General features: G+C 33.0%; 1 protein-coding gene and 1 long non-coding RNA gene across 2 annotated transcripts; both read left to right on the plus strand.

The window, feature by feature from the left end:
• Window positions 1-17,941: 17,941 nt before the first annotated feature.
• On the plus strand, window positions 17,942-19,441 carry LOC120279812. Its single transcript, XR_005542118.1, has 3 exons — window positions 17,942-18,070; window positions 19,065-19,168; window positions 19,264-19,441. It is a non-coding gene; the product is annotated as an uncharacterized LOC120279812 (long non-coding RNA).
• Window positions 19,442-19,637: 196 nt separating this feature from the next.
• Window positions 19,638-20,039, plus strand: LOC120271800 (BURP domain-containing protein 3-like). The gene is made up of 2 exons (XM_039278475.1): window positions 19,638-19,907; window positions 19,959-20,039. Exons 1-2 carry the CDS (start codon window positions 19,638-19,640, stop codon window positions 20,037-20,039), a joined length of 351 nt encoding a protein of 116 aa, XP_039134409.1.
• Window positions 20,040-24,620: the final 4,581 nt, after the last annotated feature.

The raw sequence follows: 24,620 nt of genomic DNA on the forward strand, positions 1-24,620 counted from the left end.
CTTATCCGAATATATACTCCCAATAAATATGTGATATGAGATTAGGATTTTTCAATCAATTAATTTGTGATTGCCATCACGGCTACGCAAAAACCCTAATATTCACATTGGTTGTTTCGAGAAAAAGAAGTCATCAGTTCGAGAACATTGTGTGTGTGCGTTGGAGGATTTTGTGCTTGTGAAATCTTTGTGAGGTAACCCTGATCTTTCACATATATTCATGTGTTCATGTGATCGATCCTTGATAATTAATTAATTATTGATTAAATATCAATTAATTGTAATTGATAGTCCTAATTTGATTAGAACGATTTTTTCTAACCCTAATTTGATTAGATCGATTATTACTAATAGTTTTGACTTACCAGAAGAGATGTTTGATATTGAAGACGTGTTAAGGGTTATAGATGATGAAAAACCAGATGGAAATGCTGGCTTTGAATTTGGAAGCTCTTCAGACTTCTCATTTTAGTTGCAGAATCCTGATGCGAAGATGCTCGGAACCTTGAGCCACATGGAGTGGTCACCGTGAGCATTGACTCGAAGAACTTAGACTATATTAGACCAATGAGACAAGAATGTGATTATGGTTTGATCGAAGGACAAGCCCTGGCCGAGTTAGAGCTTCCAAATTCAAACTTAGAATCTTCTTGAAGATATCTTCCTTCCCGGCATTGGATCAAATTCAGTCCAGATATCTAACAACTGACTGTTATTTTCATTCAATATAATGGCTAGCTCTCTTCAGTCTGGGGACAGATTTATACATCAGTTTGTTAGATCGACATACAGTGTGTACATTGTCAAAATGTATGGTAGGAAAGGATATATCCAAAATAACATTTGTTCATTTGTTTGGTGTTAGATTACTTGCCAGATGAACTCATTATCAGTGTGCTGGCATGCCCTTGCTTGATTTATAAGCACAGAACATGAAAGCATGTGCTTCAAGTCATGGATAGCATCATACTATGCTTCATTTTGTTTCCGCATTGAAACCAAAATCTCCAAATTGGAATAGATTAATTTTGGTGAATGACATGTAGAAAGGAACAACTAAGTCATTCCTAATCAAGAGGAAATAATCATCACACATTACGTATAAGAACAACATTAAATATTTGCATAACTTTCACTCCTAATTTATTAACCATAGCCATTATAAGTTTCTAATCTCTACTTCCTCTGTACCAAACTCAAGTCATGGCACACAACAACCTCATCTTGTTCTTATTCTACCTCCATGCTATAACCTTAACTTGCAGCTCTAAAGGCAATGAAAAATCTCCTAAATTCTTGGCCATTTTAGTTTCCGGAGACTCTACAGTGGACACAGGAAGCAACCGCCACCTTCTGATGCTATTCTATAGCAACCACCATCCCTATGGCCGAGATTTCTCCAGTCATACGGCCTCCGGGAGGTTCTCCAATGATTGTCTTGTCCCAGATTTGCTGTCATCTGCACTTGGTTTAAATGACCATTTACCACCATTTCTAGGCCCAGACTTGACAACCAATGATCTTTGAACCGGTGTCAGTTTCACGTCGGCCGGTTCAAGTTTGGATGACGTGACATCTGCCCGGTCAAGAACAATGACAATTGCAAAACAAGTAAAGATGTTTGAATCATACATTAACAAGCTTGAATAGATTGCAGGTGATGCAGAGGCCAGCAACATTATTTCCAATTCTTTGATAGTTACTAGTGTAGGTACTAATGACATGATCTTAAACTTCTATGACAAACCAACAAGAAAGTTAGAATTCAACATTACTGAGTATCAAGACTTTCTTCTCCAAAAGTTGCATGACATTATCATGGTACTATTTCATAAACCCTGTTATGATTGTTATATATATATATACTTCCCTTTTCATTAATTGTTTTTCTATGCAGGATATATATAAACTTGGAGGAAGGAAGTTCCTAATAGCAAGACTTCCTCCAATTGTTTGTATTCCAGTGCAAATGACTGTGAAATTTAAGCGTCAATTACAACGTCTTTGCATTGATGAACAGAACATAGATGCCTCCATTTATAACTCCAAACTCCAAGATCTTCTTCCCCAGTTACAACAGATTCTTCCTCTGTGGGCCCCAGCTTCCCTGTCCTCATTTATTTGTAAAAGCCATGAGAGCCCGAGATTCCTGGCCAAAATTGTGCAAACTTTTGTATAATTTCATGAAGCTTGTCTTAAACTTGTCCTTGTTGCCATCTTGTTATTGACAATGGAGCCTGAGCCTTTAGCATTCTTTCTTCTATCCTTTTAGAGAGAGAGAGAGAGCTGTGATCTCCTCCTGCGAACTTCTGGCAAACTTCCGGTGCTGAACCTGGTAGTCGTAGTTGCAAGTTTTCTTCACCTCATCTTATCACTCTTCCAAGGTAATCATCTATGCTTTTGATAATCGAGCCATTTAACTTTATTGTTTTCTTCTTATCCATTTGCTTCTTCTTCTTTCTATTATTTGGTTGTGGTGGTTGCTAGCTCTAGGAGGTTTTGAAGCTTGGATTTCAGATGGTTTCTCCTTTCACCTCTCTTCACTTCTCTCTTTTCCGGGCATCGAAGTAAGTCCCTAACCATGCTTGGATAAGTTTTGGTATGTCTTTAATGTATGGATTTCCTTATGGTTGTTGGACTTCTATCTTTGTTTAGCTTGCCATGAGATGTTGTGAACTTCATGATTGTGTATAGCTCCATAGAAGGATTAATGTGAAAGTTTCATGATCTATGGTTATACATGTATTCTTCCAAGTTTATTTAGGTTTCAGCTAGTGTACATTAGAGTTTTTAGTATAGGAAAATCTATGTTGACTGCATCCCTCATCCTTCTTTTGAAATTCTTTTTATTTTCATATGTTGGATATGTATAAGTAGTTATATATATACCCTTATTCTATAGGTCTAGTTGTACAGCATTTGTTAAGTTGGTGGAATGATATTGCAAAGCTAAAAGCAATGTATATTTCTTATGACTATTAGTAGTGATAGTTTAAGAGAATGAGGGAAGCATTGTAGTGGAATGTGTTTAGATTGGATGGTGGAGATTTCTCATCAAGTTGAATATTAGTTCAAGGCAAATGTCAAATGGTTGGAGGTTAAGCATTGGATCACTTTAATTTTAATCATGTTAATTGGTTAAGCATTTGAGATGTATTTAATTTCCTGGGTGAGTTCCTGCTAGAATACATGCAGACACTCATTTTATTTATTTATTTATTTTGGTTTCTCTCTCTAGAGAATGTAAAAAAAATATTTGGTTAGTATTTAAACTTGTGATTAGAGTGATTTTGTTCTAACTTTGGTAAATCATTGGGTTTTAGGATCGTTTTAGGGAGTGGTCTTGTATCTCATTTTGAACTTAGGCAATACCAGGTAAGTAATCCACCGATAACTCCGTATTTTCAGTATTTGAGAAATTATTTTATTCAGTAAAATAATTATCTAGTATTTTGTTATTTTATTTTGAATATCTATTATTTTTGTTAATATTGAAATTATTTATTTGGAATATGAATTTTGAGGCATTTTCTTTAATTAATTTATTTTATTTAGTTGTTGACTTGGTAAATCTACATCGGTGTAATGCTAATTAAAGGATTCCTATTCATTTTAACTTGGTTATTAATTTATTATTTATACTAAGTGTGCGATTATATTCAAATGATTACTTCAACATTTAGAAAAATTCATTTGTTTGTAGGCATGGGTTGATAATTTTGCTATCTTTTGGATTGACTAAGTTAATTCCTTTATTTATTTATTGATTTATTTATATAATCATTTAATTTAGTTTTGAAGGAGCTGGTGTTTTGAATAATTTTAAATATTTCATGTGCTTAAATGTTTATATTTCATTTATGGTTATCGAGTTATTTTCCCTAAAGTGAGATTTTGATATTTTTGAATATATATGAACTTGAGGAATTTTAGAAATTTCTGAACTTGTACTCTGCAAATATTTTTTTGTATTTGAATATTTTGGTCTCCAAATGAGCAATATGCAACCCTGTCAGTGGGGGGTTAAACCCTGACCTTGTCGACAAGTAATTTTGGGAAAATGATACTACAGTTTCGCACCGTGTCCATTCGGTGAAATAATCAACGGCCATCTGGTATTCAGTCTCGGGTCACCGAGGGTAAATAAATGATTTCTGTTATTTTGGCTAGGGTCTGTCACCGAGGATAAACAAATGACCTTTGGCATTTACAGTGAATTTGGAGACATACACTAAAACCTGTTAATCTCTGCTTTGACTTTTGATTCTGATTTTCTTTCAATTGCACTATTTATGTGTTTTCAATTTCCGGGTATATCTCAGGAACACTTTTTATCCTGCCTTGAAGTTTTTGCATCTTGAAATCACGTTTCTGGTTTTCAATTGTTGGTGAATGACAGATTTAAATATATTCTTTTATTAGAATATTATACAATATAAATTATTTAAAATTTTTGTTCAAAAACTTGTAATATTCTGGAAATCCGGTATAATTGAAACATACCTCTGAAATTTCTGGCTTAGTCTAACTATGCTTTGGAGACCTATGCTCATATCTGACGATTTACTATATCTCTATTTAACAGTTTTGAAAACTGATAATTCTTTTACCTGCAATGTTTTGTTTAACGGCAATATTTGAGAAATATACCCCTAACGGGCTATTTATTTGTAAACTCTATTCAGTCTGAGTTAAAAAGCTTAATTGTTCTCGGCATTTAAATTCAAGATTTACAAACCTTGTTGTTTTAAAATAATTTTTGGATTACTTGCTGGGCTAGTGAGCTCATGGATTTGTTTTGAATCCTTTTCAGATCAAGAGTGAGAGACCATCATGGATCTTGAAAGATTGTCTGTAGATGTTGTCTTATCCGTTGTAAATTTTGAGTTCTTGTCATTGTCTATCCCTGTATTCCTATATTTTGTATTTTGGATTTTTGTATCCCAGTATTGTGTGCTTTGTAGAGTTGGTAATCCGGTAACTCAGTTGGGTTGTTATAGATTTGTCTGTCTTGAATCATTTTCTGAGGCCTTGCAGGCCTATGGGGCTCACACCTTGTGGGTCTGAGGCCGCTTGTCTGCGCACCGGGTCCGGCGAGCTGGGTTCTGGTTGTTACCCTCCCTTAAATCACTGGAGTTATCTAACATTGAGAACATGACAATTGAGGTTGATTATTCTATGATTGAGATGTATCCATCCCTGACATCCCTTGACGCATGGCATGTAACACTATCTTTTGAGGGCATGTCGTCATCATCATCATCATCAGTGACGGGACAAAATCACATCCACTTTCCCAAGTTTATGAGCCTCACAATTAAGGAGATTGAAGTGAATGGATTACATCTACCCTTTTTTCAGCACTGAAGTACCTAAAAATTAAAAATAGTCATGTGGTGTTTGACCAACGTCTCAATGGCGTCTCTTCTCTGTCGGATTTGCTCTTGCATGGGGCAAAGATTCAAACTTTTCCTGCAAAAGTCATGGCCACTCTGCATGCTCTCGTGAATTTAAAATTTTTTGTTTGTAATGAGCTGATATCATTGGAGGGTTTACAAGCCATCTTTCTCTAAAACAATTGTCTATTTCTAACTGCCGCAAATCCAGATCCTAGGGTATAAAAGAGGAGATAACAGAGGACAGAAGACAGACTCCCGCTACCAAAACTACAGCTTATGGAAATAATATATTGCAATGTTTTGGAAACTCTGCCTGCTTGGTTGCATCGTCTTCCTTTATTGAACCAATTGATCATTAATAATTGTCCCAAATTCAAATCTTGGGGTACGGAGAAGCAGATAATAGAAGATGGACTCTATTTGCCAAACCTACAACATATGGAAATATATTCTTGCTTCGATCTGGAAACTCTGCCTGCTTGGTTCCCTCGTCTTTCCTTGTTGGAGAAATTGATCATTAGCTTCTGTCCCAAATTCAGATCCTGGGCTACGGAGGAGGAAGAGATAACAGAGGATGGACTCTGTCTGCCAAACCTGCAGAGTATGGAAATATATTCTTGCAAAGATCTGGAAACTCTGCCTGCTAGGTTGCCTCATCTTCCCTTATTGGAGAAATTGATCATTAGCTTCTGTCCCAAATTCAGATCCTGGGGTACAAAGGAGGAAGAGATAACAAAGGATGGACTCCTGTTGCCAAACCTATAATATATTGAAATAAGGGTGTGCGGTGATTTGGAAACTCTACCTGCTTGGTTGCCTCGTATTCCTTTATTGAACAAGTTGACAATTAGTATGTGTCCCAAATTCAAATCATGGGGTATGGAGGAGGAAGAGATAACAAAAGAAGGACTCCCGATGCCAAACCTATAGAAGATGGAAATATATTCTTGCGAAGATTTGGAAAATCTGCCTGCTTGGTCGCCTCGTCTTCCTTTATTAAAGGAATTGATCATTATGGACTGCCCCAAATTAAGATCCTGGGGTACGGAGGAGGAGGAGGAGATAACAGAGGACGGACACCCGCTGCGAAACCTACAACATATGGATATAAGTTGGTGCGAAGATCTGGAAACTCTTCCTGCTTGGTTGCCTCGTCTTCCTTTATTGAACGAGTTGACAATTAGATTGTGTACCAAATTCAGATCCTAGGGTACGGAGGAAAAGGAGATAATAGACGACAGACTCCTACTGCCAAACTTACAGAAGATGGAAATATATTCTTGCGAAGATCTAGAAACTCTGCCTGCTTGGTCGCCTCGTCTTCCTTTATTAAAGGAATTGATCATTATGGACTGTCCAAAATTCCGATCCTAGGGTATGGAGGAGGAGGAGGAGATAACAGAAGACAGACTCCCGCTGCCAAACCTACAACATATGGAAATAGATTCTTGGCAAGATCTAGAAACTCTTCCTGCTTGGTAGCCTTATCTTCCTTTATTGAACGAGTTGACAATTAGATTGTGCCCCAAATTCAGATACTGGGGTACAGAGGCGGAGGAGGAGATAACAGAGGACGGACTCCGGCTGCCAAACCTACAGAAGATGGAAATAGATTCTTGCGAAGATCTGGAAACTCTACCTGCTTGGTTGCCTCGTTTTCCTTTATTTAAACAATTGATCTTTAAAGCATGCCCAAAGATCCATTCACTGCCTCAGGGCAACCTTCCATCCTCACTTAAAAAGTTGTACTTGATACAATGCGAACGAAGCTTGACAGAACGGTGCCGGCAAGACGGGTCTCTTGAATGGCAAATGATTCAACACATCCCGCATCGACTGGATATCTGAAGGGTATGGATCCAATGCTGCCTTCACTTGTCACTCTGTTTTTTTCATTTGAATTGTTTATAATATTACCTCCAATTTCACTTGACCAATCTAATGTTATGTCAGGAAAAAATCCACATTTTTTTTTCTATCAACTTCTACTCAACCGTTCTATGTTGGAAGCTCTTCAGATTAATTCTGATTGCTGATGATAGAATATGAAGAAACCTCTCACAAATTTCTCTATGACAGTGATACTATACAAGTAAGTTAACTATAAAGTAGTATTTTTGTTCAATCAGAACATGATCGTTGCCATTATAAATCGCATCCATTTTATGACTGTTTGATGTTATTTAATCAATACTCTTCTCATTCTGGTTGGTTCATCATGTATGTGCCTTAATGGCTTGTATTTTTATTTTTATTTGTTAACACAACTTAATATTTGATTATATTGGTCTTCCTACTTCTTTTAATGAAATTGTGGCTTAGTCGCTTCTCTCTTTAAAGTTTTCTTTTCTAAGGAAAATGTTCATATTAAGTTGGTGTATAATTTACAATCATGTTCTACTTCACCACTTATCATGAGTTAAAATTTATTGCCTCACCACCACATTCATAACTTTTTTCATTGTTTCAAAGCACTTCAGTTATGATGCAAATTGATGAACTGTTTCTTTCCCCTCTCTAATAAGAATGAAAAGTATATCTTATATATAATTTGTTCAACCCAATGCAGACTTCTTTTGAGTATAATTTTGTTTCCGGGAGAAAAGGCAAGCAGAGTTCAATTTTCTCCAGCAAATTCTCAATGCTTGGCACTCTCTTTGCTTGGATTTGAATTAATAGCGTAAATATTCTGTCATTCTTGAGAGATTCGGGTCAATTGTTATTCCACCACAACTCAGCTGGAGGTTCAAGATTTCATTACTCAAATCTGAGAAGAAATATGGATTAACTTTTTTCTGTCAGTCTTGTAATTAGTGTTGATTAGCTCTTTTGCAGTTTTATTTTTTTGTTGCAAATCAAACTAAATGCGGTGTTGAATAAACTTTGATTTCACTGAACTCAACTGGGTTGTTCAGAACATGAAAATGTTTAAGAATAAGTCAAGCAAAAAATTACTTCATGGTCTTTAAGGATGCATTACCTCTTTCTCCATGTTTTCCTAGTCTAAGCAGTTGGCTATTTTCATGCTAGTATGCATATATTTTGCTATGTAACTGGCCTATCTATGTGCTACAAATCAATGAATAATGTATGAGATTTACATATTGGAGCAATAAGTTTATGTGCATACTTTTTCTTCTATCTTGTTTAACTTTAGCCCAGCTTCAACACAGAGTTGTATGATTTATTTTGCACTCCGTTGTCTTGCCTGAACTATGGTTGCATTGGTGTCTTATTGAGCGTTCTCTACAACCTCCATTTAATTAATACTTATAAAATCACAAAAAATTAAAAAAATAGATCCAAGGGACAATCACATAAATGTTGGCATAAAAATATATAAATCTATATGATTAAAAAATATTTATCTACTTCGAATCATGATCATAACTGGTTAAACTATCTTAAAAATCAAACAAGAATAGAAGGGGAAATCTCAACAATATTAATAAACCCTTTTTCACCTTTCATTGTATTTTTCTATTTTGTTCTTGTTGTTATAGTCTCTCTTATACTCTTTTTAAATTTAATGTAAGTAGTTTATCCATCTTTTTTAAAAAATAAATTTTTTTTTTACCTCTCACGGTTATTTACGAAAAATAATATATATTGTATATTGGAGTTTTAAGTTATTTTTTTAAGTATGTGGAACTATCAATAAATTTTCATCATGCATAAGTGGTGTATATATATAGTAATAACGATGATTAAATTCTATATCTTAAATACAAACTTTTATGGAGACTACCTTTCACAAGAAGGTTGGTTACTTATTCTTTTTCCAACTCAAGACAAAGAATTTGAATTTTACCTTTCAAGTATGTGGTTTATCCACTTTTTTTTTTTAAAAAAAAAATACCTTTCTTTAAAAAGAATTTTTGTGAAATTTTTTGTTCACATTTAAATTCTGCATTAATCCCTCTAATTCATTAAAAAAACAAAGCAAAACCAAATTGTTAACCTAAATTATTTGAATTTGTCACTTTTGGATATTCATTTTCTCATATTGAAATGTACTTCATATGGAAATAATATGCATTGAGAAAATCTATATTGATAAAATCACCAAGTCACTATTTAAAAGCTTGACTATGAATTTATAGAATTCAAACTCTCAAATTATGAGATAAAAAAATGAACTATTAATTATCAAGTCAGAGAAGGTGGATTGTGGAGTTAAGCCTCTCTTATTACCCAATTAGAACGGTTCAATAACCAAAATAGATGAATAGATAGAATTCAATGCAAAATGCTATTATTATTGGTGTGAGAAAGTGCATAAAGTTATAATTATTTTGAGAAAGAGGAAAATTTGAGCATATAGTTGTTTTGTGTTGATCAGAGCCTTTTTTTATTTTTTTAATTTGTGAATCGTCTAATTGTCTTTTTTTAAAAATAAGTGACAAGTGGGCTTCATTTAAAAATCAGAGATGTGCATAAAATATGGAAGATATTGAGTTAATAGCTCATGACATATGTGCTCTTATCTTGCGTGTGTTTTGGAGTTCAATTTTAAATCTTCACTCAAACATACACCCTATGCAAAAGAATCTCTGTCTGATAGACCAAGAGGTTTTCAGTGAATCTTCTAATTGTTACATGAAAAAAAAATAATTTTATTATTCTGAATTAAATTTAAATTATTGCCCTAAATTAAAAGTAAACTAACATGGAACCTATCTCAATCCAACTTGGAGGAATTATACGCAAATTGCATAACGTATCATTGGACATGTGATTCTAGAGTTTGGACCATAATATAGAAGCTTGAATAATAAAATGTTATGTTTTCCTTCTGATTTGATGAATTTTTCTTTTGGTTTAATTATTATTAACAAAATGTATATGATTTAAATGGGGTAATTTTTTTGCTAGGATATCAAACTATTGTCTTTTATGTGGTTCAACCCTCAATTTTAATCAAAATGATTATTCAACTTCAATTTTATTTTATTGAGTGGTTACTCGAGAGATTCCGACATTTTTTTTATAATGTAGATACTGAAAATTCTCTGTCAGGACATACATGACACACTGTCCGCCCAACTATCAATTTCATCTTATTTGCTAACAAAGAAATTTCAACAACAGATCATCAAAAATAGACCGGATTCCCTTGGGTGACCATCCAGTGAAATAAAATTAAAATTGAATAACCTTGGATTCAAATTGAAGTTTGGACCCAAAATAAAAAAGTGTTATAGTTTAATACCCTATAAAAAAATTTACCTGATTTAAGTGGCAGAAGACTTTTGTTCCGTATTTGATCTGCTCGTCTTAAAAGTCAAACTTTCAATTTATGCAAATGATGTACTACTGGAATTATTCTAAAAATGAATCCTAATGTATTAATAACTTCACGATCACACATTCAAACAAGTTCAATGCATAAATTTAATATTATGTAGAAAAAGTCATAAAAATGTAACAAGCACGCAGGACCATCTTCTCTTCTCTTTGTCCGCCAAAAAATTCATATGGTCTTCATTCTTGGTCTATGGAAGACCTTTAAGTCACATAGATTAAATTAAATTAAATACATACATGTTGGTAAATGTACATAATTTACAATATATATATATATTATATATATCTAAATTTTTCTACACTCAATAAACAACATCAATTACATTTATATTTGGGGGAAAAGAATTTCCGGCTCCTATAAATATCAAATCAATTTTTTTAATTCATATAATACCAAAATTGTTCTTCTTCTTTATTTTCTCTACACATGTTCATGGTCTTGTCATTGTACTTATTTTACATTTACTATATAATTAAAAGGTTGAGGAGCAATGACAACGAAAATTAAAATAAATGCAAGTGAGCTTAAAATAGATTATGAGGAAAAACATGAGTGATTGATTACTCACACAAAGGTATTCACTACATACTCAAATTGCATGTGTATATTCATATGGTTTGAATCTTTAGATTTATAAATTTCCCATCAACAACTGAAACGGTAGATTCAATAGCCATTGCCAAGGAACCCTCAAGATTTGATGAAAGTATATATATTTATTATCTGATTTGAGGGGTTGGTGTTTGAGCACAAACAGTGAAACTTAAAAAAGAATCCAATCAAAAATCTCCACGTGGCCATACGGAGCTGTACAACCACTCATGGTACACGCCACGACCCTCATCCTTTCTATTTTTCTCTTCTTCCGAGTACTACTATGACTACCCTTTATCCTCACCTTTCATTTCAACGGTCAGATCTCCCCAGCTTCTGGATCTTCAAACCCACTCCGGCTGGACCAACCTAACATGCACTTAACCAGTTAATATTTAGTTACACGTGTGAAGCAACGACCGAATTGAGTCTAATTTTCAACTCATCCGCGGGGCACGATACCGTCATCACTGACCCCACCCCCACTCCTCCTTCGTTTCTTTTTAGGCTTTGCTTAAATGAAGGTATAAAAAGATTTTGTAAAGTAAAGTTAATGATAGTAATGAAAAGTTAAAGGAGATTTTAAACCCTTCCTTGCTTAGGTCAAAGTAAGGTAAATGAGGGTTTTGAAATATTGTTGTGTTTGGTTTGGAAGGTAATTGGATATAAGGTTATATATTAATATTACTAAATTACCCTTGGAGGAAAAGACAAAGTTATAATTTCATTTACTAAATTATTTGAAATTTACATAATTTTCTCCATTGTTTACATAAATCTCTCCCTTGATTATTATAAGATTTCATTTTGTAGAATGAAATTAATTAATTAATATTATCACTAGAGTAATTAATATTATTATAAAGTATGACAATATTAACTACCAACTAATAAATGTTTGATATTTTTTAAAACAAATAAAATAAATAAATTGTGATAAAGTAAATATTATTGAGGGGTATTTTGGTCCAAAAAATTATAAGGGGCATTTTGGTCCTCAAAAAATATAAGGGGTATTTTGGTCCAAAAAAATATAAGGGTATTTAGTCCACAAAAAATATAAAATGGTATTTTAGTCCACAAAAAATATAAATGGTGTATATTTTGATTTTTATAAAACCCTAGAATTTGTTTGAAGTATAAGGGGTATTTTGATCCATAAAAAATATATATTCCCCCAAGACCTCCCCAACCAACCATTTTGGAGTGTTGAGAAATGGGGGTTAAATGGAGGTTTTAAAAGCTTCATCTAACCCCTTAAACCCTTACCTCAAAAACCTTCCTCCCAAACATGGGTTTTTAAAAATCTTTACCTTACCTTACCTCTGTTTAGCTCTCAACGCGAGACACTTTGATCTGCGTTCTTTTTCTCCAACCACTCGTTCTTCTCTTCCATACCCTAACCCTAATTCTCGCCCATGTTCGAAGACGACAAGAAGTAGAAGACGAAAATCGTACCTGATTTGAAGTTCAAGATTGAGAATGGAGAGAATAGGGGAAAAGCAAATGAGGACAAGCTTATTGCCATGGCCCGCCACATCGCGAGAACCTTAGGGATCGATCGACACCATGGCCGATGACATCCTCCAAATCTTCTCCAACTTTGATGGTCGCTTCTCCGTCGAGAAGCTCTCGGATGAGCACCCAGCGTTGTCATCATTGGAACTCCGGCTTCGCACATATGTTTCTTCTAATCGTCCCATACTGGTCCGACTCGGTCTTTGCATCGGGAGTTCCTATATGCCCTTGATGATCGATCGCATGGCTCTTCATCCCAGCGCTGATGATCTTCTTCAGTCGTGCATGCTTCGGCAGGAGGAATTCCGGATGCTTATCGAGCAACCCACCAGCACAATTGACTCTGGTGATGAGGAGAGTGATTCAAACGAGGTGGATCGCATCCCCGTGGCTTACCCCGTCGCCGACTACAATATTATTATCGACGCCATCCCGCCGAGCACCATCTTCACTTGATTGCTACCCAAATGGTCACCACCGGGTTTGCGAAAGAGTACGCACACATTTAAGCGCTCTCCCGCTGGGATTTCCTCGATGGAAAGTATCTCCTGGCTCGGGATCCGCTTGCGGACCTCGAAAGAGCTGCAAGCGACCTCGTGAGGCCAAGGGCGAAACTAAGGGTGGCCGAGGGGCATGGCCGCCCTGTTTTTGTTTTTTTAAATAATATATAATAGTGTTAATCCCGTGCTATGCACGGGAGAAATGAACGCAATAGATTATTTTAATAATTGTGTTTGTACCAAAGACATAATTATCCTTGAAACTTAATTTATTCAAGCTTTGGAAAATATCAAACTTAATCTAAATTTTAAAAAATTGTTTATTGGTTTTTTCCATTATTGACCCATTGAATGATTCTCCATTTCTTTTAAAAATTATTTTAAAGACCAAATTAGGAGTTTTTTTTAAAAAAAAAAACCCCCAATCTATTAATTAACATAGTTCAGATATGTATTGAAATTGTTGTTTATATAGCAAAGTGAATAATGAATAATGAATATGGTATATATATATATATATGTGAGTGTATATATATACTAATATAGCAATAGATTATTTTTAATAATAGTGTTTGTACCAAAGACATAATTATCCTTGAAACTTAATTTATTCAAGCTTTGGAAAATAACAAACTTAATCTAAATTTTAAAAATTTGTTTATTGGTTTTTTCCATTATTGACCCATTGAATGATTCTCCATTTTTTAAACCCTATTTTTAAAGACCAAATTAGGAGTAAAAAAATACCCCCAATCTAATAATTAACATAGTTTCAGGATATGGATTAAAATTGTTGTTTATATAGCAGAGTGAATAATGAATAATGAATATGTTATATATATATACTAATATATTATTATAGGATATCTAAATCAAATAAGCCAAATAATTAGATTATATTACCTTGTTAGTATTTTTGGAGACTGCCTACAAATAGTTGATGCAATTGCTATTAGCAAAGGATTATGATAATCCAATCACCTACTCCACAAAGTCCCAATTTCTCCCATTGCTTTGTTTTTATTTATTATTTAAGTTTCTAGTTTGTGTTTGATTAGTATTATGTTAATCAAAGTTTTGTCAATATCTCAAAATATCAATAATGTTTTTGAATTACTAATATTTTTGAAATTACAATTTTCTTTTAAAGTTTTGGTACAACATAAAGGATAGTTTGTGTCTGATTAGTACTAAATAATTCAAAGTTTTATCAATTACTTGAAACTATCAATAATTTTTTCAATTACAAATATTTTTGAAATTATAAATTTGGTTTCAAAGTTTAGTTTGATTTAAAAGATTATGAAAATATCATATCAATTTTTCATATATTGAAAATAATTTTACTTTTCAAACACAAATTTATATATTTATATATGTTCATCGTTCTTACCATAAATTATTCTTTATTTTTTATGTTTTTCAAAGTCAATTAACTACATGAGAAATTTTTTTTTACTTGGTCTAACTATGAACTCCTCTAATCTCAAAATGCATATTATTAATAGAAAGGGATATATACCCCACGTGTATATATATACACACTACAACCCTCTAATAGAATATAATTAATTGAATTCATATTTAAATTAATTCATTACATGTAAGTATTACATTAATTTAAAATAATATTATAGATAAAATTACATGCTTTGCTAGCCTTATTCAAGAAAAATAAACTTATCTGAAATATATATATATATATATATATATATATATATATATATATGAGTGTGTATATATTCAACGAAGAAGGCAAGCAAACATCCTGAATGAAATCCAACTTGTTTTTCATGCGGTTGTTTTAAACAGGGTCTAAAATTGGGATGATTTTTTTTAATGATTTTTTTTAATTTTATTTATGGAGCCGATTTTTAGAAACCCCCTCTACAAATATAGCTCTAAAAATATAAATCAGTGTAGTGAGATTTGGACTTGGCTAAACTTGTTTTTATTTTTGTAGACAATGGGATTATTTTCATGCAATAGCAAATGATATCATGGCACTTTTGTTAATGGTCTCTCATTGATTTCATGGTTTTTCATCTGTAAAAAAATATATATATATATATAAATTATAATAAAAATAAAAAAACAAAACAATTTACAAGGAAAGGATGGAGGTACCTTAATGTTTTTTTAATCTCTATACGTATAACACGGCACTTTTGTTAATGGTCTCTCATTGATTTCATGGTTTTTCACTGTATAATATATATATATATATATATATAAATTATAATAAGATAAAAATAAAACAATTTACAAGGAAAGGATGGAGGTACCTTTAATTTTAATCTCTATCGATAATACGGCACTTTTGTTAATGGTCTCTAATTGATTTCATGGTTTTCCATATGTAATATATATATCGGCATATTGCTGTTTAAAATGGGTTGGGTGGGTCTTTTTCAGCGGTGATGCATCCCTTTTTCTCCTAGCGGGGTGGAATGACAAGGAGGAAGGGGGCCCCCTTGTCACCCTGGGTGTGACCTGTTGACCCACTGCTCTACTCTTTTCCCCTTCGCCTGCACCCTTTCCCCTCCCCTTTCATCGCCTGCCCCTTCCAAAGTTTTTTAAATATATTTTTTAATTTTTAATTATTTTTATCTTTATATATTTTTTATATTTTTATATTTTCATTATCTTTTTATTTTTATTTTTTTAGTTGAATGATTTATTTATTTACTTCTCATTTATTAGATGTTTTTGTTGAGTTTTCTTTTTTTAAAACTTTTGAGAAAATTTATAAAAAATATGTATGATTGATTAATGTGCATTGATTTAGGGAATTGAGAAATACTAAAGCTTTGATTTATAAATAAATTATTTTTTTTAATTATGATTAATTTAAATTAAATTTTAAATGAAAATTATTATTTTTCAAAAATATTTAAATATTAATTTATTTTGTAACTAATAAGATGTTAAATGTAAATAATTTAAAAAATTATTTTTTTAAAAATTATATAAATGAATTCAGGTAAAATATTAAATTATATATGCTTGTAAATGAGAATTTTTTAATTTAAAATATTGTCTATATTTTTACAATTAAAAATCAGACAACATCAACTCAAGGGTAAGCCAATAAAGCAATTACTTGAATTTTTTAATTTAAAAGATTGTCTATATTTTTACAATTATAAATTAGACCAACTTCAACTCAAGGGTAAGGCCAATGAATCAATTATTTTAGGCCATTTATTTTTTAAAATCCTCATCTTTAGATTTTTTAAATAATAATTATTATAATAAAAAAAAAATAATTTAATATTTAATCAATGTAATTTAATCTTAGTTAATTTTTAAATTTTAAAATAATTCATATTAAATATTTAATTTCAATGCTTAATCAGTCATATTTTACTAACTAATTTTTAAAAATTCTATTAATTATCTTAAAATCTTTCTGTCATAAAGAAATTTAAATTTTGATAAAAATATTTATTTTGATATATTAATTAATTTTAATTATTTTTCTTATTGTTATAAAAAAATTTAAAATGTACTTTATTATTTAAAATTTTTATTAATTAGTTATTTTAAAACTTGTAGTCCCCATCATTACTTTTGTTGCAGGCAATTATCTTCCTACAGTGTGTAGTAAATGTTTTTTTAGTAAATTGTGTTTGTTTGCATTAGCATAAGTGTTCTATGTGTGTATTTTTGTGCTTATCCTACCAGGATGCCATCCAAGTATTCTTTCAAGTCTTTAGGGGGACCTAAATAAATTTAAACACCGGGACATGATTGGTTTGATTCATTTACATTTTTGAGATTTTTTATATTTCTTTTATGGTTAATGTAAAAAAAAATTGCTAATTTTAGAATTGAACTAGGGCCCGGTTATAACAAGAATCTGGTTTTCATCTTCGAATACCGGTATTGGAAAAATTATTTATTAGACATAGATTTTGTTATTTTATAAACTTTTAAAATGATTAAAATGAATACTAGTATGGGGTTTTAAAAGTTTCAATTGTTATTTCATTGTGAAAAAAGAAATTTAGTATATACAATACTACGAAAAAATTTTAATTCAAAATGAACTTTTTCTTCGTTTTTTTGAATCTCTGGAGTTAAAAAAAAAATTACTTGTACAATTAAACTAGCTGGTTTCTTGCTTAAAATTAATTTTTTATATTTATTATATAATAAAAAAAGGGGGTTATATTTGGGTAATTCTGGTATATAAATTACTTCTCTGATTTTTTTTTTCATTCCTTTTGTTTTATTTTATAAAAATAATCACTCTATTACTTTAGTTGATTATTAAACTTTCAGCAACATCTGCATTATGAGACTAACATAATTTACAGGTTGTTGTTAGACAAATCCTTGGTGTTTTGTTACAATGCGACAGAATACATACGAAACAAAGATACGCAGTTGTTACAGAGTCACACGGGTGTTGTTATACTGCATATGAATCAAAGATACGCTTCATTACGCTTCAGACGAATGAAAGGTGTTTGTTACACTGCATACGAATCAAGGATACGCTTCATATGAAATGAAAGGTGTTTGTTGCGTCACAGCATACCCATGAAAGATACACGCAAGTTGTTATAGAGTCACAACGATCTTGTGTCCTCCTTCATCTCCTTCCTCTCTTTTTTCTTCCCTCCTTTGAAAGTGTTCTTGCTCTCATCATCAAAGATATATACACGCAAGGTTGTTACTCTTCTCTGCAACAACAACACTGCACCATGAATCACATAGGAAGTGTTCTTGCTCTCATCATGTTGGTAAGCAATTACGACTCAATTTTATTTAAATTTTCATATCCTTTTACTCAAAAGTTTTTAAAAACCCAAGGCGGCCGAGGCATAAGCGAGGTGTTTTGAGCCTCAATTTTTTTTTTTTTTTAAAGAAACGAGATGTCTCATCTTATTAAAATATATTATTTTTTATTTATAAAATAAATATTTTTTGTTTTATTTTCAACAATTAAAAAAATTGAAACTTATAAAAAACGAGAGGCCACTTATGTTATTAAAATATATTATTTTTATTTATAACATAAATACTTTTTGTTTTGTTTTCAGAAATTAATAAAATTGTATCTCATCTTATTTGTATATCTTAAAAAATATATTTTTTTATTAATTAAAAAATATATATTTTCACTCTTATTTCTCTTAATTTTTCTCTATGAAATAATATTATTTATCATTTGTAAAATAAATATTTTTGTTTTTCAGCAATCAAAAAATTTGAAAAATATATTGTTTTTCAAAAACACAATATTTTTAGAAGTGGCCTTTTTATTTCTCTTAACATATTTCCTATTAAAGAATATTATTTTTTCATTTGTAAAGTAAATATTTTTTTCATTTTTCCGGTAATTAAAATTTTGGAAAATATAGAATTTATCCATCTTGGAAGGTATGCGTGAATAGTTTAAAAAATATATAATTAATTAATTTCTTTTAAAACATGTATATATAATTAACTAATAAAAATATATACATATAAACATTTGTATTTGTTTTTATACTTTGAGCCACAATTAAAAAATTGGTTTTTTGGAGGCTAAAGCCTCACATGCACTAAGATGCACCACCTTAATGCGTGGGCTTTTTTCAATGAGGCTTAAGCCTCAATTAATTGCATGAAGGCGTGAGCCTTGAGGCCTTGGTATTGCGCCTCGCCTTGAGGCGTGCCTCAAGGCGTAGGCCTCAAACAATTTTAATAACCATGCTTTTACTAATTAAAATATTGTTTATTGCGTTATTTTAGATCACACCAACCGCTACCCATGCATTTGGGAACTAAGTTTACTGGTATAAGATGTTACCCGAACTCTCCCATCCCCAGAGCCATCTTGGACCTCATATGCTCTGGTACTTTCTTTTTCTTATCTCTTTTTCTTATGTTCTTATGTGTGTGAGGAAAACTTAGTAGTTTTATTAACAATAATGTTTTATATAAGCTGCAGATGAACTGGACAAAGATAAGTTCAATGTTGATCTTAGTGATGAAGTGAACAACTTCTAGTATATTGCATACATTGACAATGAGGCACAAGTCCATGGTGCCCTTAACGGAACACTCTTCTTTCTAGAAAAGGACTTGAATCCAGGTTCCAAATTTGACCTCCGCTTCACCAAGATGACCTCTGGTTCACCTTTAATATCTCGTTCACAGGCAAACACCATCCCATTCTCATCAAACAAGTTGCTTGAGATCCTAACACATATTCAGGTCAAGCTAGCATCCATTACCACTTCTGACATAAAGAAGACACTCATAGAATGTGAGGAGCCAGCCTTGGATGGGGAGAGTAAGTTGTGTGCTACGTTATTGGAATCCATGGTGGAGTTCAGCATGATGAGTTTGGGAACGAGAGATGTGCAAGCAAGCTCAACAACAATAAAGGAGAAGAGTGGTGATTTTGAAGTGAAAAAGACCTACAATGTTGCTTCACTTGGTGTGCGTGCGTTGGGCAGAGATCAACTAGTGGTGGCATGCCACTCGCTGCCGTACCCATATGCAATGTTTTATTGCCACGTAACAGGGAAGACCAAGGCATATACGATGGTGTTGGAGGGGAATGATGGGACGAACGTGGAGGCTATAGCTGTATGCCATTTTGACACATCTAAGTGGAACCCAAAGCACTTGGTTTTCTAGGTGCTCAATGTGAAGTCTGGAAGCGTGCCAGTTCGCCACTTCATGCCAGAGGATGATGTTCTGTGGAATGTTAGGAAATAGTAGAGGGCAATGTTATGTGGCTGATAGTAGGTGGAAGTAGTTCTCTACATAATAATAAGATTGGTCTAGTTCTCTATGTGAGATTGTAATAAGATTGTGCCTTTAAGTGTGTTTATGAGGCCCTGTTTGTCTTGTCATATCATCTAATAGAAACATAAAATATATCATGTATTAATAAATTAAATAAGACAAATTGAATTAAGGCCCGATTATAGCAAGAATCAGGTTTCCATCTTGGAAAACGGTATTTGAAAATTTATCTATTAGAGATAGATTTTGTTATTTTATTAACTTTTAATATGATTAAAATGAATACCAATGTGGGGTTTCAAAAGTTTCCATTATTATTTGGAGAAAATTTTTTAATTCAAAAGAAATTTTTTTTAAAATCTGACTTATAAATTTAAACTAGATAGTTTCTCGCTTAAAATTATTTTTTTTTAATATTTTTTATAGAATAAAAGACGGTTTTATTTGAGTGATTTTGGTATATAAAAACTTTCAATAGGTTAATTTTTTAATTTTTTTTCTTTGTTTTGTTTTTTTTATTAAAAAAAAGAAAAAAAAATTCAATGTGAGTTTACATCACTAAACTTCAATTATCAAACTCTCAGAAACAAACTTATATCTTAACTTGTAAACTTTTCCTTTTTCTTTCTTAAATTCTTTTACATACCTTAAAATCTCTAACCTTACATGTGAGATTACATCACTAAACATTTTAAATGAGGGCCAACCAATCAATATGATAAATGAATCGTATTCCAAAAAAAAAACCCTAATGGAAAATTTATATTATCAGGTTTCCATGTGAAACTAAGAAGGCCTTGTCTTGCCATTCTTTCATCCTAGAAATCATATGCTCAAGAGACAGTGGATGTTGGAAGTTCTTGTTGATCAGACTTGGCTTATGATTTTATGTGCTTGGAAAAGCCACACTAGAACTGGACATTATAGCTACAGAAATTCAACTGTTACTATAGAAAAGTGTCAGTATACGGTAATTTTTTTGTAGTGAGATACTATAAAGGCATAGACAACTGAAAGAGAGAAAACAAAGACCCAGGTGTTCACTATTGCATACATCTCCATGGCATCAGTGAATTAGAAATGCACTCGGTTTTCAGCCAGTTGTGGATCCTATCAGCCTCTGCATCATACAATGCTCAACCCTAGATATTGAAAAAGTTGAATGATTTTCCGAAATGTATCGAGTCATTAGCAGGATTATTTTTTATGTGCAAATTTAAGAGAAACTTATACCTGATCATCAAACCATATGCCATGTTGTGACCAAAGCAAGCTGTTAGTGCAGTCGTACTATTTTTGGCATGATTTGACACATAGTCAAGGTGACATGCCAATCTATGTGACTTGGCAAAGAGTCTTGGCTTGCAAGGCAAAATATCTTGAAGATCTTGGTGGAGTTATTGAAGACCATATTTAGGAGATGTGATTGAAGACTAAATATGGAATGAAGGCTAATTGAAAGATATGATTTGAAGAATCCTTGATGAAGATTGATTGAAGTCTATTAACGGCAAGATTTGAGGACCAAACTTGTGTGAATTGAAGATCAAGTTTGGAGAATTTTTGAAGACCAAACTTGGAAGGTTGAAGACTAAGTTTGGCAAGTTTCATGAAGACGCACAAGGACGTGCGCCCCTTGCGAGAGGACTGCGTGATGAGGAACTGAAGAGGTAGGCTAGTTGCCGGCAGTCGGGATCGGGAGATTTGGCTGCATCGACTCGGACTAAGCATGACCGGGAGGTTGATGGGTCTTGAGGTCGTCCGCAACGTAAGCATATATAACTCAGTCAAGTTAGCAGTCAGGGCCATATTGCAACTTATGTTACAACTAGAGTTACAACAGCTAATTTCGGAAGGTTTTTAAATTATTAGCCGCAGAGATTTTAAAAGAAATATGCGCTATATTTGGGACGTTGAGGCGTCTATATATGCTACCTTACTCGTAGATTGTAAATGTGACTCGTGGAGGAGAGTATGTGAGCACTAGACAATCTAGAGAGGGTAGTGACCTTTATTGTTGAGAGAGTGAGTGACAAGTGTTTGTACTCATGTATTTTCACCTCTATTAGTGGATTGTTTATTTCCTGGTTTGGTCCCCCAAGACGTAGGCAAGTGGACGCCGAATTGGGTTACCAATCTTGTGTATCTCCTTCATGCTTGGTTTGTATGATTGTTCTTTGAGTGTTTTTGAGTGTTCTATAAATCACAAACCACATCGGCGAAACTAACAAGTGGTATCAGAGGCAGGTTGTCATATTCGCTTTGGTTTCAAAGTCAGCGAGGTCCTAACAAGTTCCATTGATGGCCAGAAAAGGAGGAGCTTCCTTCATACGACTACCGTTACTCGATGGATCAAATTATCCATACTAGAAGGCACGCATGAAGGCTTTCATCAAATCTCTTGATGAGAGTGCATGGACAGCCATGGAAGAAGGATGGTCTTTCCCAATAGAAGTTGATGAAAACATGAACGAGACCGTGAAGATGAAGAGTAACTGGAATTCGGAGATATGCTCAAAACAAATGGCAATAGGAAAGCACTCAATGCTATTTTCAGAGGTGTAGATGAGAACTAGTTCAAGTATGTTGCAACCTGTGATTGTGTCAAGAAAGCTTGGGGGATTCCTCAAACCATTTTATGAAGGCACCAACTTGATAAAAGAATCTAAACTCCAAATGTTGACAACCATGTTCGAGAATCTCAGGATGGGAGAAGATGAGACGATAGTCGTGTTTAATACCAAATTGATGGACATAGCAAATCAAGCCTACCAGCTTGGCAAGGAGTACTCGGATAAGAAGCTAGTCCGGAAAACTCTTAGATCACTTCCAAGGAGGTTCGATGCTAAAGTTGTTACAATAGAAAAAGCAAAAGATATCACAACTATGAGACTTGATGAGTTGATGGGATCTCTACAAGCCTATGAGATGAATCTGAATTTAGGTAGAAGAGAAGAAGATATATCTCTGAAAGCTGAAGTAACAAACCCAAAAAAGTTACAACAGACTGAAGACAAAGAAGAAGAAGAGGAAGAAGAAGAAATTGCCCTTTCAACCAGGGAATTGTGTAGATATTTCAGAAAAATCCAGAAAGAAGACAAAGCTGATGATGCAATCAACAATCATACTTCTTTACCTGATGTGCTAAAAAACGTCAAAGGTTTCAGAAATTTCAGTGCTTTTGCAAGTCCAGTTACAACATCAATTGCAACATCTGGAGAAACTGTTTGTGAAGAGATTATTGAAATCGATCTTCTGCATGGGTATGAACTCATGATAAATAAACTTGATAAAATGTTTGTACAAAACAAAAAACTTGCAAAAGAATTGAAAGAATGTCAAGAAAAGCTGAACAATGCTGAAAGCCCATTAACAACTTGAACAAAGGAAAAACCAAGATTGAGGAGGTACCTTTTCTAGCAGGTGTGACCCAACACCATATAAAAGCGACATCAAGAAATAAGAAAAGCGAAGTTGAAGTAGGTTGCATTCTATCAAATGCACAAGAAAATAAACAAGAGAAGTATAATAATAAGAAGAGACGACAAAGAAGACAAGTCCCAATATGCTTTCATTGTGGAAAATGAGGCCATATAAGACCCTAGTGCTACCAACTGAAGGAAGATATGAAGAATGGTAGAGTATTTGGAAAAGCAAATAAATGAATTCCTACATGTCATTACTGTGGTGTCAAAGGGCACATTCGTCTAAGATGTTGGAAGATGGAGAAAGATATAAAAGAAGGCAAACATAAGAAGTAGACACCATATACCCAGAGAAAAGAAGAAAGAAAGCAAGAAGATATGGGTCAGAAAAGAAGATCAAGTGGGATACTCTTCAATGAAAAAATCATCAAAAGACAACTGATATTTTGATAGTGGTTGTTAAAGATACATGACAGGTGACAAAGGTTTTTTGATGAATTATAAAGAATGTCCAATTGGGCATGTAACTTTTGGTGATGGCCAGAAAGGTCAAGTAGTTGGAAAAGGAACATTGATGGTTCCTGGGCATCTAAGACTGAAAAAAATTCTGCATGTTGAAGGACTGAAGGCAAATCTTCTGAGTATAAGTCAATTATGTGATCGAAATCTGGTGGTAAAATTTACTCATGACAGATGTGTGGTCTATGATGAAGCCGGTCAGTGTGTTTTAACTGGTTCAAGATCTTCAGACAATTGCTATTGGCTAGAGAAGTTGGAAGTCTGGTATAACACATCTTGCAACATAACTGAAATTTGTCATCAGAAGCTTGGACATCTGAACTTCCGGAACCTGATGAAGATTATAGAAATAAAAGCTGTTAAGAGAGTGCCCAAGCTCATGGAAAAGGGAGATGGTGTATGCGGACCTTGTTAACTGGAAAAGCAAAGTCATACTTCTCACGAAGTGGTGCAAGATATTGGTACAACAAGAGTGCTAGAGCTCTTGCATATGTATCTCATTGGACCCATACAAGAGAAAGCTTGTCAGGTAAAAGATATGCATTTGTGTGTGTTGATGATTATTCCAGGTACACCTGGGTGGACTTCCTCAAGGAGAAATCAGATA

This window comes from Dioscorea cayenensis, chromosome 2, assembly GCF_009730915.1.
Source record: "Dioscorea cayenensis subsp. rotundata cultivar TDr96_F1 chromosome 2, TDr96_F1_v2_PseudoChromosome.rev07_lg8_w22 25.fasta, whole genome shotgun sequence".
Classification (NCBI taxonomy): domain Eukaryota; kingdom Viridiplantae; phylum Streptophyta; class Magnoliopsida; order Dioscoreales; family Dioscoreaceae; genus Dioscorea; species Dioscorea cayenensis.

Coding starts and splice junctions, on each gene's coding strand:
- LOC120271800 (XM_039278475.1), top strand. CDS start 19,638: ATGGTGGAGTTCAGCATGATGAGTTTGGGAACGAGAGATGTGCAAGCA. Junction 19,908..19,958: donor CGAACGTGGAGGCTATAGCT/GTATGCCATTTT, acceptor TTGGTTTTCTAG/GTGCTCAATGTGAAGTCTGG.